The sequence below is a fragment of the Gymnoscopelus braueri genome (genome assembly GCF_963280865.1).
Source record: "Gymnoscopelus braueri genome assembly, chromosome: 22".
Classification (NCBI taxonomy): Eukaryota; Metazoa; Chordata; class Actinopteri; order Myctophiformes; family Myctophidae; genus Gymnoscopelus; species Gymnoscopelus braueri.
In genome coordinates, this window is record NC_137624.1 from 31,081,914 (window position 1) to 31,100,163 (window position 18,250).

Consider the following 18,250-nt stretch of genomic DNA (forward strand, 5'->3'; position numbering starts at 1 on the left):
ATACCCTGTATAAAATTACTGTATATGTTGGTTTAACCAAAAATAGCCGATCTACAAGCTCACATTGTTGTTGTCGTGAGCTTGTAGATCTAGGCTATTTTCGATGTGCAACATGCTTCCATAGAAGACATGCTGGCTTCTATTGAATCCAAATGACTGAAATCACAGTCGTGGTGACTGAGAACTTTACTCCATGAGTCATGCCTGTAAGCTGAGGGAGTGTGGGGCCTGTTTTGTGTAACAGACCTACAGTTTATTTCAGTGGTTCTCAAACTTTTTCATATCAAGGACGCCCCACATTGATGCATATTAAAGGCAGTTTCAGATCCCCATCTGAAACTAGTTTGTGCCATTGACCCCCATGCAAGTTTTTTTTTGTTTTCTTTTTTTATAGCCGATGTCTATAATGGTTAAACTGATTTTGATGCTAGCTTGTGGGGAGGGAACCCCCTGACCCCTTCTTAGCCCCCCCCCCCCCCTATGCTATCATCATCATAATCAGTGTGGTCATTAAGCTGCTACTGGGCCAGGAAGCTGGATGTGGGTCAGCGTGCACTGTACCCCCCCCCCCCCCCACACACACCACTCCTACTGCACATAACATGAACATGCAAAGGACAACAACTTTGCGCGCAAACAGTCACATACGCAGGGAAACAAAGGAATGCAGCCAGCCAGCCAGCCAGCAAGCCCCCCCCCCCCCCACACACACACACACACACACAATAGAAAACCTGGGGTGACTTCTATTGTAGTGGCTAGTGGGCAATGTATGACACGTCACACGCTAGAAAATAGCATATCCTCTCTGTCGGGTGGAAACCTCATATGTCCCAAAACCTTTCAGGATTCAAATTTAAAAAATATTTTAAAGTAGCTTGTAGATCTGCTACTTTTGATGCTTTCGTGCGATGCTGTAGTATGATCAAGTGGCGTTAATTCACGAAAAAACAGTTAAAATACATTGAAGATAAGAGGTTTCTGCCCAAACAGCAACAATATGCGTATCCACACATGTGTCGCAAGACTCGCAATGCAATCTTGTATCTCCATATTTCAACGTTTAGTTTTTTTTCCCGTAAATTCATGCCCTACTTCACCATACATGAGTGTCGCACAAAAGTAGTGAAAATAGCAGATCTACAAGCTCATAACGCATAGCCGTAGAATAGGCCATCTACGGCGTAGATGGTCTATTTTCACTAAATATTCTTTTTTAAAGGAAAGATTTTGGACATCCAAGGTTTTCGCCAGGCAGCAACTATACAGATTTTCCATCACTCTTTCTTAAGTGACTGTAATATTAGTCATTTTAGCTGCTAATGAGCTTTGAACATGTGAGTTTGTGGGATCATCACATAGGCTACTATAGATCAGTGGTTCTCAAAGTGAGGTATGGGGGGGGGGGGGGGGGTCCCCCAGCAAAATGTTTAATACAGCATCACAATCATTTTATCCATTTTTGAAAAATTCTGGAAAAATTTTGAAAAATTCATTGTTTTTTGAATATTTTGAATACACAAATCTTCTCTTCTGGTCGTCCCTGGCACAAAACAGTTTCAGATACATATCAATTTGGGGGTCCCAGACATGAAAAAGTTTGAGAACCACTGCTATAGATGCCAAGCTCAAATCAACAGCAGAAATTATAAATGTACCATTATGTTGAACCGCAGTGGTATATTAATTACTCAAAATTCAGACATGTAATCATGTGTTTTAATATCATTTACACAACAGCATAAATTACAATGAAATATGTACAGTTTTCTATTGAGGCACAAGAGAGTGGGCTGCAAAATGTCATTAGAAAAGACACATTTCAACATGTAGCTCCTTAGTCCTGATAAATTAAGTGTACTGTTATTGTTGGCTGGATCATTTCATTGCACAGAACAATAGGCATTGTGTGTCAAGCACATTTAATCAAGTGACTAATTGTCCTATGGCACCCGAAACACAAAAAACACAAAGAAAAACTAAATAAAACAAATAATTTCCCCATCAATACAGACTCAATAAGTGTTCCTTTTAAAACATTCTGTGCTGTATCTGCTTATTATACTGAAATTAAACATTGTAATTCCTGGAGACACTGAGGCACACGTGCAGTCTGTTGTGGAATCCAAAAAAAACACAAGGATCACCACTGCCCTCTTGTGGCCAGCCTGTGCCATCGCACCATCATTGAACAGCAGATAATGGAAGCAGGAGTGGATGAAGTGGGATCTGTTCATTCACACACAAGTAGGGTCCAAGAACTGTTTTAGACTACAAATGGGAAATGGCTATTTTAGGTATTATTAGTTCCGAGTTGTGGGTCCCACCTCCTGAAAATGGCCTTCTAATGAGTCGAAGCATAATATAGCTTGCTGCTAAGCAGAAAATAGACATTTCAAAATATATATATTTTAAGATATATTTTTTGGAAATGACGAACAGATGATAGCTTCATTTCTGGGCTTTAAGAGGTTGTAGTTCCAGACTAAATAGTACTGTATATAGCATTCAGAGATTGTGGAGCAGTTGTCTGGCTAGGCTACTACTACTTAGTCGTTGTAGTTTAAAAGAGACATAAGTGTGTAATTCTGACGTGTTTATGAGCTGGTGTTGACAGCGCACACTAATGTCTGAGTTTGGAGATGATTCTCTAAGGACAAAATGCCTTTCATTTGTTCAAAAACATTGCAGAACAACTTTTGAGTGCCTTGAACTACGAATTAAACAGCGGCAAGGGATACATGTAAATTATGTCTGATTTATACCTTCTTGTGCAGCGGAAAACAGACGATCGACCAGCTCACAACGTGTTGCAGCGTGACGCGTTGTGAGCTTGTAGAGTCTATTTTCGGTGAGCAACACCGGCACGCAAACCATGTATAAATCCTCCATTTAGGACCTCTGAGAGCAATGTTTTTACGTCACTTAATGCCCTAATTTGTCGTACAAGAGTGTCAAGCCTAAGTAGTGAAAATAGCAGATCTAGATGCTCACAACGCGTCGCAAGTGAGCTTGTAGATCGGCTATTTTCAGGTTTTCATTCCGTTTCCCGAAAAGTAGCGGATTTTGGACACCCGATAGCGACGATATTTTTTGGAAAGGTGGAGCTTGACACAGCAAATCCGGCTCCAGATGGCAGAAATCTTCATTATCCTCTGACTTCTTCTTAGCTCAGTGATGTGCTTCTGGTCACAGTGACTAGTAGACAGAGGTCTATGGCTGGATCAGTGTCCAGGCTGGATCATATAGACAGATGTATCATATATAGACAGAGATCATGTAGACAGAGGTCTCTACTGCTTGTATTCCTTCAGTAGTTGTCCAGCGATCACTAATCTCTGGATCTCGCTGGTTCCCTCGTAGATCTCGGTGATGCGTGCGTCACGGTAGTGCCTCTCCGCCGGCATGTCTGTCACGTAGCCCATCCCCCCTAGAACCTGGATGGCCTTTTAAATGGTACATAAAAGATAATAAAAATAAATAAACATGTTGGGAGGGGTTAATTTAGTGTGGGTGGGACACACACACACACACACACACACACACACACACACACACACACACACACACACACACACACACACACACACACACACACACACACACACACACACACACACACACACACACACACACACACACACACACACACACACACACACACACACACACACACACACGTTTGAATAGTGTTTCTGTACCTGGTGTGCGCAGTACGTGGCCGCTTCAGATGCTGCCAGTTTAGCCATGGCTGCTTCCTGTGGGTCAGGGAGGACAAATGAAGGTCATGAGGACTGGACAGGCTGGTTCACATGGCTGTGATCTGCTTCAAATATAGCAGCATCATACTGTACCTCTTCTCTCTCCTCAGCTGCCAAGTGTTTTACTGGCAATTATTATTGTGATTCATTGTCCTTTGGTGTTATGACTGAATTCGCTGTGAAAAGCCTGGTTTCCAATCCATTTTAAATCAGTGCCATCCACCTTTGAACCCCCCTTCTTCAAAACTAGATCTGGTCATTTCCACACACACAATACAGCACATGCACGCACGTTGCACACGACCGTTTCCGTATCCGGCTGTGTGAACCTTTAGATCCCCGTCTGTCTATCTGACCGCGACATGTAGCGTCCGGGGTGAAAACTACAACAATTCTCTGTCCTTCTGCTTGTTTTCTGCACGGCGAGATATCCGTGGACGGCCGAGAAATCGTCTGTAATGTCTGCGACCGCGGAAACGCAGAATCCTGGGGGGAGACTAATTAGTAGGTCAGAAATGAAGCATACTATTGTGTATTATGCTCAAAAGTATGTCGAAGCATGTCAAACGCAATGTTGTGTACCTTAGTGAAGGGTTTCTGGTGTGAGTGTTGTGCATCTTACTGAAGGGTTTCTGGTGTGAGTGTTGTGCATCTTACTGAAGAGTTTCTGGTGCAAGTGTGGTGTACCTTAGTGAAGGGTTTCTGGTGTGAGTGTTGTGTACCTTAGTGAAGGGTTTCTTGGCGTCTCGTAGCAGTGCAGACTTCCAGGTCAGCAGACGGGCGCTCTCCAGAGCCAGAGCCATGTCAGCCAGTTTAAACTACATAACATAGAATGATACGCAACGGTCAAGTCCTTTCACACAAACTGGACTCCATCATAGCTCCATAATGGCTATGGTTTTGGACTATGTGTGCATAAATTGGCATTACTTTATTTATCATATATTCTTTAACCACATTAACCCTATAGCATCCATATTCTGAGGGGCGAACATTCTGTTCGGCTAGATCGGCTATTTTCAGCGAAGAGATTTGATCAAGAAGGAAAAAAGGAAGGGGGCCTAATGTAGACCCCTAGGGGACACCGGTCAACAAAGTATGTAGAGTTTACACCAGTCCTCTTGCATATTTTTAACCAGAGTCAACACTAAATGAGTCATTTCTACTGTAGGGGTCTGGAGCTCAGTAAGATAGCATCTGTATACAGTACGAGATGGGGCAGTGACTACTACTGTGTCTTTTACAGTTTACAGTAAGTTACAATAACAATCAGTTACTGTAAGCCTGATTCACGCTCTGTCCAATCATGGTGTCTCACGTCAAAATGGTATTTTTAGCATGAATTAAGAATTACTAGGCTATTACACATTACATACAATGGAGGGGTCAAAAACGCTGGTCGTCGAGAGCGCTGAAGCGCTGGACACAGGCCCTTAGGGCAAGGGTTCCCAAACTTTTCAGGCCGCAACCCCCCCCCCCACAATAAACATATTTGAACCGGGGAACCCCCACCCTGACAAGCACTTGGAATTGTAGGCATTACATTTAGTTTGACTCGGTTCCACAGATAAAATAGTCCCCAAATAATAGGACTCCCCCTGGGTATCGCAATCCCCAGTTTGAGAACCAATGCCTTAGGGAAGCTATAGTCCAACTCAGGATGGGATAATATTCAAACCTATCAGATTAGAGAGTACAGATAAACAGATGTGTGCTTATTGGTTCTCAGCCATACCTGGATGGCCTGCATCTTGCTAATAGGCTCTCCAAACGCAGTGCGTTTGAGTGCATAGTCTGCAGCGCAGTCCAGAGACGCCTGGGCGATGCCAAGAGCCTGGGCTGCGATACCAATACGCCCACTGTCCAGGGTTTGCTGTCGAGATCAAACAACAAAGACCATCAGAAGCAATAACAACAACTATTATTGTAATAATACAAGGTTTCTGCTCGACAGCAATGATATAATATTCATATAACATGGTGTAAAGCATTGTAAGTGAAGTGGTGCGTAGTACCATGGCTATTTTGAATCCAGCACCACGAGGGCCCAGCATGTTGCCCAGAGGTACCCTGCAGTCTTCCAGGATGATGTTGGCAGTGGATGAGCCTCGGATGCCCAGTTTGTCTTCCTTCTTTCCCAGTGAAAGGCCTGGATGTGGCATGGGCACCAGGAACGCACTGATACCCTATATAGGATGGGTCAATGGGGTAAAGAAACAATAGACAGCCGTTAATGGCACTTCATAACCTTAACACCCCCGTTTCTCATTGACATTGGTCCCAGGCTCCAGCCAGAGCAACGGGAGTTCATTTCATCTCTTTGCTGTCTGTGCGTGTCTTCATGGAATAATTATAACAACTCAACATGGACAGGTAGCTAGCCTATAATAACAAAATACTGCTGAAAACTTCTTTTTCAGGGAAAGATCAAACGCGTTTCAGAAGCCATAATCAGCGTCGCGCTGACACACACACAAAACTCAATCAATTGCATGTAAAACTATCGTAGTTTTCCACCTGTTGACGTCACATGCATTCTATTATCCTACCTTTGTATTGCTTCTATAAGGCATTCCTTGAAAAACGCTACAAAGCCTAAAGAAAAGAACTAAACAAAAGAATGGTCAATATTTCTAACAAACTATTTCAGCACTTGTAAACCTAACAAAAAAAATATCTAAAATCAAACTAAAAATGGCCTGGTCGGAGAGTCTCTGTGCGAATTCGCGATCGTGCGCGTGACGTAATTAAAATAGCGTACGTCCAGCTATAAAATCAGCACTACAACACTGGGAGTGAGAATGTGTTGGTTCTCTATATCAGCCAGTGAAACGGTCATGTCAACAACGTTATGGACCTTTTAAAACCAAGCCAGACATACCTTGTGTTTGAGTTTCTTGTCTGTGGTGGCAAACACCACGGTAGCAGAAGCATCCCAGCTGTTGGTGATCCAGGCTTTGGTTCCGTTTAGAACCCACTCATCTCCCTCCTGCCGCGCCGTTGTGGAGGCCGCACCTGCATCACTGCCGTTACCTAGAAATATAAAATGATGGTGCGATTTATTAGGAAGGGCTTTTTACTGAGAACCTAATGTCTAAATTAACAACATTTCTAATTTGTCGCATTCAGAACAATCTAGAAGCTCTGACCTTTATCAATTCCTTGTTAATCAATGTATGTGTTTCATACATGGCATTTTTATTCTATGTGCTTCTCCTAGCCCATGTTTACGTGCCACACATTGATAATGACTTGATTAAAAAGATCCATAAACTGTATTTATCTGTTGTGAAAATCTCCATTGTGAGGGTCTAGCAAGCATCTATAGGTTTAGAGGTTATGTGCATTGTGGAGGTCTTCCTAGCATCCAGGTGTCTACAGCAGGGGACTTCAATAGGGGGTCCGGAGAGTTACTACAGGGGGGCCGCCAAATCTTTGTGTGATGGGATTTTTTTTTTTTTACATGAACGATTTGAACCCTAGCATCCCTATTTTAAAGGAGAACTTAAGCCAAAAATAGCTGATCTACAAGCTCACAACGCCTCACACTGCAAAGCGTTGTAAGCTTGTAGATCGGCAATTTTCGGCAAAGAGAGGGAAAAAAGAGAAAATCCATGAAATCTATGAAAAAGTTTAATCTGCAACACAATTTTATACAATAAGTAGTGAGGGGTCCCTGCTTCATTTTTCTCTCAGATAGGGGGTCCATGGCCTGAAATTTGTTGAAGACCCCTGGTCTACAGTAGCTATATGAAATCATGCATCCCTCAGTGTATTTTTTTTTTTATCATTTCCAGTTTGCAAAATGATCAGTCATACTTTATGAAAGTCAAGACTTTTTCATGAACATACCGTTTTCTTCATCTCATGTATTTGAGTGACAGGGAGACAATAAACAAGGTATGTTATTACCTGGTTCACTGAGTGAAAAGCAGCCCACTTTCTCTCCGGTGGTGAAGGGAGTGATCCATTGTTGTTTCTGTTCTTCTGAGCCATTCTTCAATATCGGACCAATGTAGAGAGACTGCAGAAAACAATCACACGCACATTACAAGTGCTGCACCATCTACGAAGTTCAACAAAGCCATATTGTATTCATATTAAAGGAATGACTATTGGTGCTTTCATTAATTATTTACATAATCATCAGCAATGCTGATGCCTATATAATAAGTAAGGTTGGTAAAGGCAAGGCAAATGTATTTCATGTGTTCAAGCCTGGAACTAATGGAGACGGAAAAACTAAAACCTTTTTGAGTTCAACTTGAACTTTTGAACATTCCTCATTTCCTTCTTTTTTTTTTTGCTGCTGAAAGCCAGTCAGTGTAAAGAGGTACACTCAATCAACCACCACAAGGACAACAGGTCATTACATTGCTTAACAGCTTAAAAGCTTTTTGGAGTACAGGAGTCGAGACCTAATATACAATATGGATTCATGGATTGCTACTTAACAATGATGAACATTGCAGCTTGTGTGAGTTCAGAGACTTACATCACTTTACTGTAAATGCAACCTTTAACCACTTAAACCCCATATGTAGATATGTAGACTGTAGATTTACAGATACAGTAGATACTAGTAGATTATAACCACACAGAGGACATTCAGTTGCCAATGGCAGGATAGACATGGTTCCCTCATTTTCCCCCCCTCTACACAAAATAGTTTTGCCAAAAATAGGCCATCTACAAGATTGGATAATTCACCTGTTCGCCTAGTGTCGCCTATTAGTACGGCATGGCCAGAATAGGGACGCAAGGGTTCATGTGGTGAAAAGCAGGAAAAGACAACACTTTATGCCACATCACAATATTACCATATCCAAAATCCCAGAACCATATCTAGTCTCATATCGCAAACTCCTCAATATAGTATTGATATATTGTGCAGCCTTATCAACACCTTCTTAGCCTGTGTAAACAAGACAGCATGGTGGAAATGGATTGGGCATGCAATGCGTAGAGAGCAGGACAACATCACCCCGACTGCCCTTCCCTGGACACCAGACGGTAAACATAAAAGAGGCCGATGACCCAAGAACACCTGGCGTAGGACAGTGGAGGGAGAGCTGAGGACGTATGTCTCAAACTCAGTTTAGTATATACTACAGAGGGTCTAAAACATGTAATTCTCTGCCATTACATCTACTGGAGTTGTCTTCTCACCAATTCAAGAAAGATCTGAAATCTCTTATCTTATCCACCAAATACTTTCCAATTCAAGAAAGATCTGAAATCTCTGATCTTATCCACCAAATACTTTCCATAAAGTCTGCCTAATTAACCTGGGTCCAGTCAATATTTTCCCCAGAGGTTTCGTTTTTGTGACTTTTATTGTTGCGATATTATTTTGTCGTTTATTTTCTTTGGTATATTGTCCATATTGTTTTTTCTCATCTGTATGACATGTCTAATATTGTATTTGTAATAGATGTGTATGTTCCACATTGATTTTATCCTACAATGATGTACTTTTATCCTACAATTTTAGGCATTCTCCTTCACATTTTTACTGATTAGTTACTGATTTAATGATACACAAAAGGTGTATCATTATTTGATTCTGTTGCAAGTGAAAATAAACAAACAAACATGCCAGTCGGCATAAAAGGACATTAACAACTCCTTTAAAGGGTCTACACCATGAAAATCACTTTTTTCTTGTTTTTTTGTATTTCTTGGGGTCCCCAGTGTCTCTTAATTCAGTCATTCCTTCTCATTTCATGGATTTCCAGAATGGGCGTGTCTGAACAGGCGATCTCAGAATGGAAATGTTTATGATGTCACAAACATTAATGATGGCAAACCCAATGTTAAATGAAAAGTGCCCGAATCGCTCCGAAACTTTTTCTACCCCCCCTAAGTGGGGGTCTACGAACAAATACTTCGGGCTCGGATTTGGGTGAAACAGGCACCTCAAACACTTGGTGGAATTGTTCAAAAATGTTCAAAGTGTTTTATTTTCGATTTTGTATTTTTCTTATATGCTTCTTTTTATTATTTTTTTAAATAATTTTTTTAAATATTTTTTTTAATTAACAGACAGAATTGCTCAGTAGCCCCCCCCTGCACAAGAGGACGTTTTGGTATTGCAGCTGAAAGTGCTGTATAAGCCAGAGACAATTGACTTGGGATGAGTATATCTGAGTGATGATTTAGGCTCAAACCTTTTGAAAAAGGTTTGAGGGACATACACCATATGATATTAAATATCAAATATTTTTTTTAAATTCATGGTGTAGCTCCTTTAACAACTCCAATTGACAACTCCTCGTCTCATTCTTTAAATTCTGTTGCAAGTGAAAATAAACAAACAATATAGGACATAAAGGACATTAAGTAAGTATCCATCAGATTGTGTGAGTACTTGCATTGTTAACGGAGACCACTACTCCTGTGCTAGCACAGCCTCTGCTGATCTCCTCCATGGCCAGGCTGTATGCCAGGTAGTCCATCCCAGCCCCGCCAAGCTCCTCTGGGACCTCTATGGCCATCACTCCCATGGCACCTAACTCCAGGACCTGGAAAACATGATCAGAGCAGGTTTCTCATCCATCCTCTCCATCGTAGGATTGTCTCCCATTGGTGGATACCATAGTAACTTAGTAAGTATATTTACTCAAGTACAGTACTAAAACCGGATGTAACTTTTTTAAATGAATACATTTTTACTTTGTCCAATCTGTATGGTAGACTATGTTAACACATTGACTGCCAATCGCGTAGATCTACGCAAACCTATTTAAAGCCGCCACGTGCCAATCGCAGTTCGCGTAGATCTAACAAAAAGTGCACTTTCTGAAATTTTTGATCCACTTCCGGTAGCACCACCGGAAACGGAATTATTTGGGTTCCGGTTTTTTCGATCGTATCCGCTTCCTGTCTGGGATCCTGTCTAAAACTTGATTTTCTCAGTTGTTTTTTTTCTCCTCGCTGATCACTGTTTAGCGTTCACCGCTGTATCTTCAAGATGGCGGCTCGGATTTGGAAAGGGTTTTCGCTGGCCGTTTCACACAGATCCCCTGTGTGTTTAGAACCAAATGAATGCGCACTTTTAACTTATTTAGCGAGGTCTGTGGCGACATGAAAAAAAAAAAAAAAAAAGCACTGGTGAGTACATTATGATATTAACCTCTGGCATGGAATGTGTTAATACAATATAACGTATACAATTGGGGTGGTTGTATTTTGTCTCCCTGCTCTTCTATTGAGACATTTAGATCGTGTCAAAGGTCATGTCTCACTCATAGACATAGACGCGTTGTGAGCTTGCAGAAAGGCTAATGTTGGTGCACAACATGATTCCATTGAAGACTTCTGTGGAATCCAAATGACTGAAATCAGTGGTGTCGTGGCGACTGAGAACTTGAATCCATGCGTACCTGTTTGGCAGGGTACAGGTGTTCTTTATCCAGTTTAGCAGCGATGGGGGCCAGCTCTCTGTCTGCGTAGTCCTGCACGTCTGCCTCAGCATCTGGTGCATCTCTGGTAACTCTGCCAGCTGGCTTAGACTTCTACAGCCACTCACACACAGACCCACAGCTGGAAAAAGACAATTTACAATGTAGGCATTTAGCAGACGCTCTTATCCAGAGTGACTTACAATAAGCAAGGTAAACACATACATAGAATGCAGAGAGACAGTGTAGTGTCTCAGTAAACTAGGATCTCAGGTAAACCAAGAACCTAGCATCAGTCTAAACAATATACTATCAAAAATAATAATCTATACATTGAAACTATATGTTATTAGGTAAAAAAATTACCTAGCATCACAGCCCATTAGAAACATCACAAACGTCAGCAGTTCACTATTTTTAATCTGTCAACCACGGAGACCAAACCAATCAAAAATCAAGATTGTTATAACCTACACAGTATGTGTACACACACAAGGAGTACAATTATTTGGTTTTGGTTCCTCAACATTGTAGCAGTCAAAGCAAAACAAAACAAACATGGTTCTTAAGACAAAACAAAACAGGAACACACAAGTGCTAATAAACCACTTCATGCAGTTTGTAAGTTGTCCATCTCTGTTCTCTGGAGTGTGCAGTCCCTTTCTTACGCAAGGTCCATCCTTTTTTAAAGTTTATATGCCTGCTGCCTAGCACCTCCTATGTTTTTTTTGGATGTGCAGGAGTCCTCTTTGTTCTATATTATATATGTAGTAATAAATGTATATCCAGCATACCTGCACTCACATCATACAGTAAAGACATATCCTCCTGTCCATCAATATCCCAACTCCTCTATGATGAACATTTATTAGGACCGCAATGGAAACCCAGGACGTTTTTGTGTTATCCTTTTAGCCTAAATGTCTGACAGTACCTTGTGCTGTTTACATTTCTGACAAATAAAGTATTCAATCAATCAATCTAATTGATTGAGCCAGAAAAATGTCCCATAGTTTGCTAGTTTTGTTTGGAACATCATTTACACTGGTGGCAATCATACTTTAAAAGCAGCCGTTTCGGTCATGAGTTTCAGCCACTGTGTACATTCTGGCATAATGTGGACTCTTCCAGTTAAGTAAAATTAGCCTGTCTGCTACAGCCTACAATAAAACCTGTTCCTACTTAAATCCCATCTCTGCTGACATGAGGGATTTGTCCCCTAAAAGACACATGTGGGGAGACACTGGTGAACTTTGTTTAATCCAGTATTTCAATACCATCTTCCAAAAAGGCAGTACCCCAGAGTAGTCCCATAAAGCATGTAGAAAAATAAATGTGTTTTTTTCTTCTTCTTGCATTGTTGTTGTTTGCATGTTGCATTTCCAACATTTATTGTCTTGGGTTAAAGCCATTCTTAACAGTTTCATGAAGTGTAAAATATTTGGCCTGGAATCCAGACTAATTATTTTTTTCCTCATTTCGCTACTCAGTGAGAAAAAGAAAGACTCCAAAGGTAGCAATCAGTCTGGATTCTAGGCAATAAAATAAATCCATTATGTAAAACATATAGCCTATCTATCTCGTTTCTCTTTTATGTGTGAGTTAATATATGTGTTCATCATTCAGATATCATTGCATGCCATGAGCAGTGTGTGGCCACCACTGAAATTATCAGAATATAAAACAATGATAAAAGGGGCCAGTTGATCTATTAATCTAAATGCTTTACTATTCATTGCTAACCTGTCTGGGCTATATCTGGGTGAAAGGTCATGTTCATCCACTTACACATAACCTCTGTCCCAGTTGGTAGACTGTAGCATGAGTTAGCAAAACATGTCTTAAAAGCAAGAAACATCCTGGTGTTATAAAGGAAATGACTTTTACTAAACTATGTGTCTAAAGTGCTTCTTCTATGCGTCTTGTATAAGCATTTGACACGTTCTGTTCACCAGGGTATAGTTAGGTAAGGAAGCTAGCTCAATGCATAGTCGTTACTCAACCTAAATTAGCAATACAACTGTTCTTTGAGACGAGGTTGATGCTACTGGTGACATGCTACTAAATTAAACTTTTTAAGCAATAATTAACGACAAAGTGTGCACACAAAGATAGCCTCAGATGACCAGAGAGGGACATTGTTACATGTTGACATTATACCGGGGTCAATTCACTTTGCAATCTGCAGATCTGGTCTAGAACGGATACGGAAACGGTCTTGTCAGTGTGTATTGTCTGTATGCATAGAAACTACCGGATACAGTAGGCGGGCTCTAGACCGGATGCGAGCACTGAGAAGTACATAGAGCTCACAAGGCTTGTCGCGAGGTTACATGTATGTGATTTTGTAAGCAATAAGTCATAAAGGCAGCGAGCACTTTTATAATATTTAAGAAATACTACTGACCTCTCCTCGCCTTAAAAAGGGCCGCCATTCCTCCTGGACTTGCCTGTAAAGTTAAACGAATGTGGAAATATAACTCATATACAGCGAACAGTCACACATAAACACAAGCTGTGTGTGTGTCTACGCTGCGACGACGCGAGTCAAAGCGGCAGATGACGTCAGATGACGACGACGTATCAAGGAGTAGGAGGGTCTTTTTCTTGGCTTTAAATCAGGGGTCTTCGACGTTTTTCAGGCCAAGGAAGGACCCCTTAGGTGAGAGAGAGAGATGGAGCAGGGACCCTCACCACTATATTGTATTCAATTGTGTTGCAGTTTAAACTTGTTCATATATTTCATAGACAGTTTCATAGACTTGTTTGACAGCACTGTCATCAGTGTTGGATTCATGTATGTGTATTTTTTAACGGTATCAAGAAGACTCACTCCAAAACCAACTCACCCCATTGCTAGGAAAACTCACTCCGGAAAACTCACCCCACAGGGTAGGAAAACTCACCCCCAAGATTTTCGGGGGTAGGAAAACTCACCCCAGGACCTGAGAAAACTCACTCCGGAAAACTCACCCCAATGGTTTTTAACTTTGTGAGCTTTCCATTTTCACAGAATGCTTGGGGTAAAACTTTTTCAGTCATCCGCAGACTTCTTTTTTTCGCCGATAAAGTATAGTTTTGGACCATGACGGAGGCACGCCGACTCAGCAGACCTTGAGGCTGAGGAGTTGCGCCCGAGCGCCTCCAGGCGCGAGTGCCCGCAACGACCAGCCGATGGTCTGCTAGTCGAATCAGCGCCGTCCGAGTTATGTACCGATAGGGACAGAATAGTAAATATTTTTGGTGGGGACTGCGTTTGCCCCACTGACTGCGTTTGCCCCACTGACTGCGTTTGCCCCAACTGCCACTCAAAGTGACTACTGGCCAATCACAGTGCGTCTCCCCCGGGGTGAGTTTTCCTACCCCCGGGGTGAGTTTTCCTACCCCCGGGGTGAGTGTTCCGGAGTGAGTTTTCTCAGGTCCTGGGGTGAGTTTACCCACCCCCCGGGGTGAGTGTTCCTAGCTCCGGGGTGAGTTTTCCTTTTTGAGTTGGGGTGAGTTGGTTTTGGAGTGAGTCTTCTTGTATTCTTTTTTAACCACTTAAATCGTCAATGCGCAGTAAACTTGACCTAGCTCTGGACTTGTCTACTCTTTCTTCCCTCTACACCAAACCTCTTTCCTGAAAATAGCCGATCTACAAGCTCACAACTCTTGCAGCAGGAGGTGTTGTGAGCTTGTAGATCGGCTATTTTTTGGCAAAAGTTCCTCAGAATACGGATGCTATCAGGGTTCAAGTGGTTCACTTAAAAGAATATGCTATCATACAAAGATTTGGTGGCCCCCCTGTAGTAACTCTGAGGACCCCCTAGGGGTCCCGGACCCCCTGTTGAAGACCCATGCTTTAAATGTAATGTTCTTGGAGTTTAAATGTAATATTATGATTGACAATTTACAATGTATTTACTTATTTAGGCATTTAGCAGATGTTCTCATCCAGAGCGACTTACAAATAGGGCTTTGTTTAGGCTATTATTTGGTTAATAATGAATGTTTTGTAATGATAATCTAAATCTACAAAGTAACTTGTAACATAAAGTTTGCAAATAGTGGAGTAAAGAAAAGTACAATACCTGGCGTAGGCTACTTGCCTCTGAGATGTCGTGCAGTAGAAGCATAAAGTATGGAAATATAAAGTAATTGTACAGTAGGCCTACTTGAGTAAATGTATTTAGTTACTTTCCACTATTAGTTGACAGGGTGTCAGTCTTACTCAAGGTCACATGGGTGTTAGCCTCGATCTCCAGGCTTTTATTGTTGGGTGTTGACGGAGACGGTAATCAAGGTGATCAAGGACATGGTGGCAGTCTGGCAGACATACACATTATACGACACTGATAGCAGGTAACAATAAGTATAGCCTTTCAGAGCCATGATGTGGCCCCACAGGGTCAGGAGCCTATCTATGTTTCTGTAGCGTGAGGCAGCATGTTGTACAAGTACATCCCCTGGATATGACCCAAGAAAACTCAAACGTTTTACTCAAGTAAAAGTATCAATACTGCAATGTAGAAATAGTCTGTTACAAGTAAAAGCATGGAATTCAAAATGTACTTGAGTAAAAGTACAAAAGTATTGGTATCAAAATGTACTTGAAGTACTCATGTGCAGAATGTCCCATTTCACAAGTTTTCAAATGTATAAACATCTTTTGAAAATAGCAGATTGACAAGCTCACATTTTCAAACGGACAAAATATATATAGTAACTAGTAACTAAAGTTTTCAAATAATTGTTGTGGAGTGGAAGTGCAATATTTGCCTCTGAGAGGTAGTGGAGTAGAAGTAAAAATACTCCAGTAAAGTCAAAATACCTCAAAAAGTATGGTACTTGAGTAAATATACTTAGTTACTTTACACCACTGTGTCCAAGTACACCCCATGGACCCCATGGATATTATGTTGTAGGGACTTGCTCATCCAACCCTTGATGCAGACCATTTGTATAGTCTTTGGTATGACTCAGCCGGGGATTGAACCCCTGACCTCCCACTCTCAGGCTAGACACTCTCACCATAAGGCCACTGAGCTAGTTTATACAACAGTTTAAACATTTACATTTCTCATCTCATCTAATCTAATCTCATATTAACAGATTTTTACCTTAATTTCATATCTTATTTGACATGGGATCTCATCTCCTTTAATCTCATGAAGTGAAAACCAGTGGTGGAAAAAGTACAAACTCATATACTCATCTACTTAAGTACAATCTTAAGGTACGTTTACTTTACTTGAGTATGTCCATTTTTCAATACTTAATACTTCTATCAGCACTACATCTCAGAGGCAAATATTGTACTTTTTACTCCACTACAATTATTTGAAGACTTTAGTTACACTTTACTTTGTATATTTAGATTATTATACAAAACATACATTAGCCCTATTTTATACTATGGGCCACATGGCTCGGCAAGGCTTACTATTTCTACATTGTGCTATTGCTGTACTTTAACTTAAAGCTGCACTATGTAACTTTCCTCCTCTACCCCAGATTTGAACCTGTTATCCTGCGCGAGGGCAGATTTTTTTTTGTCATTGAGCTAATAGAGACTGCCTGCTTGCTCAGGGGATAAATTGAATATTGACCCTCAGGTCAAATTTTGTGTCAGATCCTGTGTCTAGGTGAGACATGACCTTTGACACGATCTAAATGTCTCAATAGAAGAGCAGGGAGATCTGTATTGTAGAATGAATATTCTACAATACAGATTGGACAACATTACATTTTATTCATTAAAAAAAGTGACATAGTACCACGTTAAGTTAAAAAAAAGAAATCTGAGTGCTTCTTAAGTTCCACCGATGGTGAAAACCCTCTGACTTGCACCAACATGTAGAATGTTTGCTGCTTAACTCAAGCAAAGCTTGGTTTTCACAGTAAAATATGATGACAGTATCAATATCAAGTAGGAGTACAGCATCATCATTTATAAATCATCACAGAAATGAAACTCTACAGCATCTGCTCAATGGAGAGTGAAACGGTGATACATGTCAGCTGTCCCGGGGGAATCAAACTAAGATTTGCATCTTCAAGTTTCACCAGTTTGTCCTGTGACCCATTCTGAAGAGACTTCATGATCATCAAGATACTGTTCTTAGCAGAACACTGGTTGTGATCCACAGGAATTTATTATAGAAACTCTGTTCCTTTATAAACAGTGATGTCACCATCAAGACAAACTGATTCCCCCTGGAAAGAGAACAGAGCAACATGTTCAGCACATCCTCACAGCCCAGAGGAATCCCATGAATGAATAGTTGAATTGAACTGTATATGCCTTCGGTCTTTGATTTGCATAATCATGGTACAGTGGTCTGTGCTGCTGACTAGAATAGAACATCAGAAGCTCCCAGATGTTCTGCTGTTTCCTCAGAGACACCAAACACTCCATCAGGGCTTTAATGCTTCATGGAACACATAATGTTCTGAACCGTCTGAATGTGTCTTTTATGAACCAGTGTTGACATACAATTATTCACGTATACTGACATACTGTATAAAGAACAACTTTAATAGAATAGGTGGTGCACAATCTAGTATTCCAATACATAAGTATACTGTATATTTAAAAAGATCTACTTAGAACCCTATTATTGCTGTTGTCAATCCCAGCAGATTAGAATAAAAACTTGCAATACTGTTTGACCCACTATATTTGAAATATATATATATATATATATATATATATATATATTTACTGTTTGAAATATGTGTAAACCATGACATTATGTAAGCACCAACATCTTCTCACTCCTCCCACTGTGAGTACAATAATTTCATTTTCTTTTTCTTTCTGTAAAGCCTTCTACGTCTTTGTGTGTTGGATGAAGCAATCATACAATCGAATGAAGCATCTCTCTGCATCCCACAGTGTAACAGTAAAAAATAATGACAAAATGCTTACTTCATCAACATTTATAACATTTTTTATTATCTTTTTCTTTATAAAGGCCATCGAACCAAGCCAGTAGTCAGTCAGAGCATCTCTCTACAGCCCACAGTGTACGTACGCTTACGGTATTAATGACAAACAATGACATTCATTATAATCAACCACATCTTGATGTTTTGTATCTTGTG

The 18,250-nt window shown here is 40.8% G+C and overlaps 1 protein-coding gene across 1 annotated transcript; it reads right to left on the bottom strand.

Annotated features, from left to right (window-relative positions):
• Nucleotides 1-3,102: 3,102 nt before the first annotated feature.
• acads (acyl-CoA dehydrogenase short chain) lies at nucleotides 3,103-13,599 on the bottom strand (the record flags this gene model as incomplete). The annotated part of the gene is given in 11 exon segments (XM_080419704.1): nucleotides 3,103-3,446; nucleotides 3,702-3,758; nucleotides 4,484-4,579; nucleotides 5,497-5,634; nucleotides 5,777-5,947; nucleotides 6,643-6,794; nucleotides 7,674-7,785; nucleotides 10,136-10,285; nucleotides 11,147-11,218; nucleotides 11,224-11,306; nucleotides 13,572-13,599. Coding segments are annotated over 11 exon segments (1,212 nt in total). The 3' UTR covers nucleotides 3,103-3,293.
• Between the last annotated feature and the right edge of the window lie 4,651 nt (nucleotides 13,600-18,250).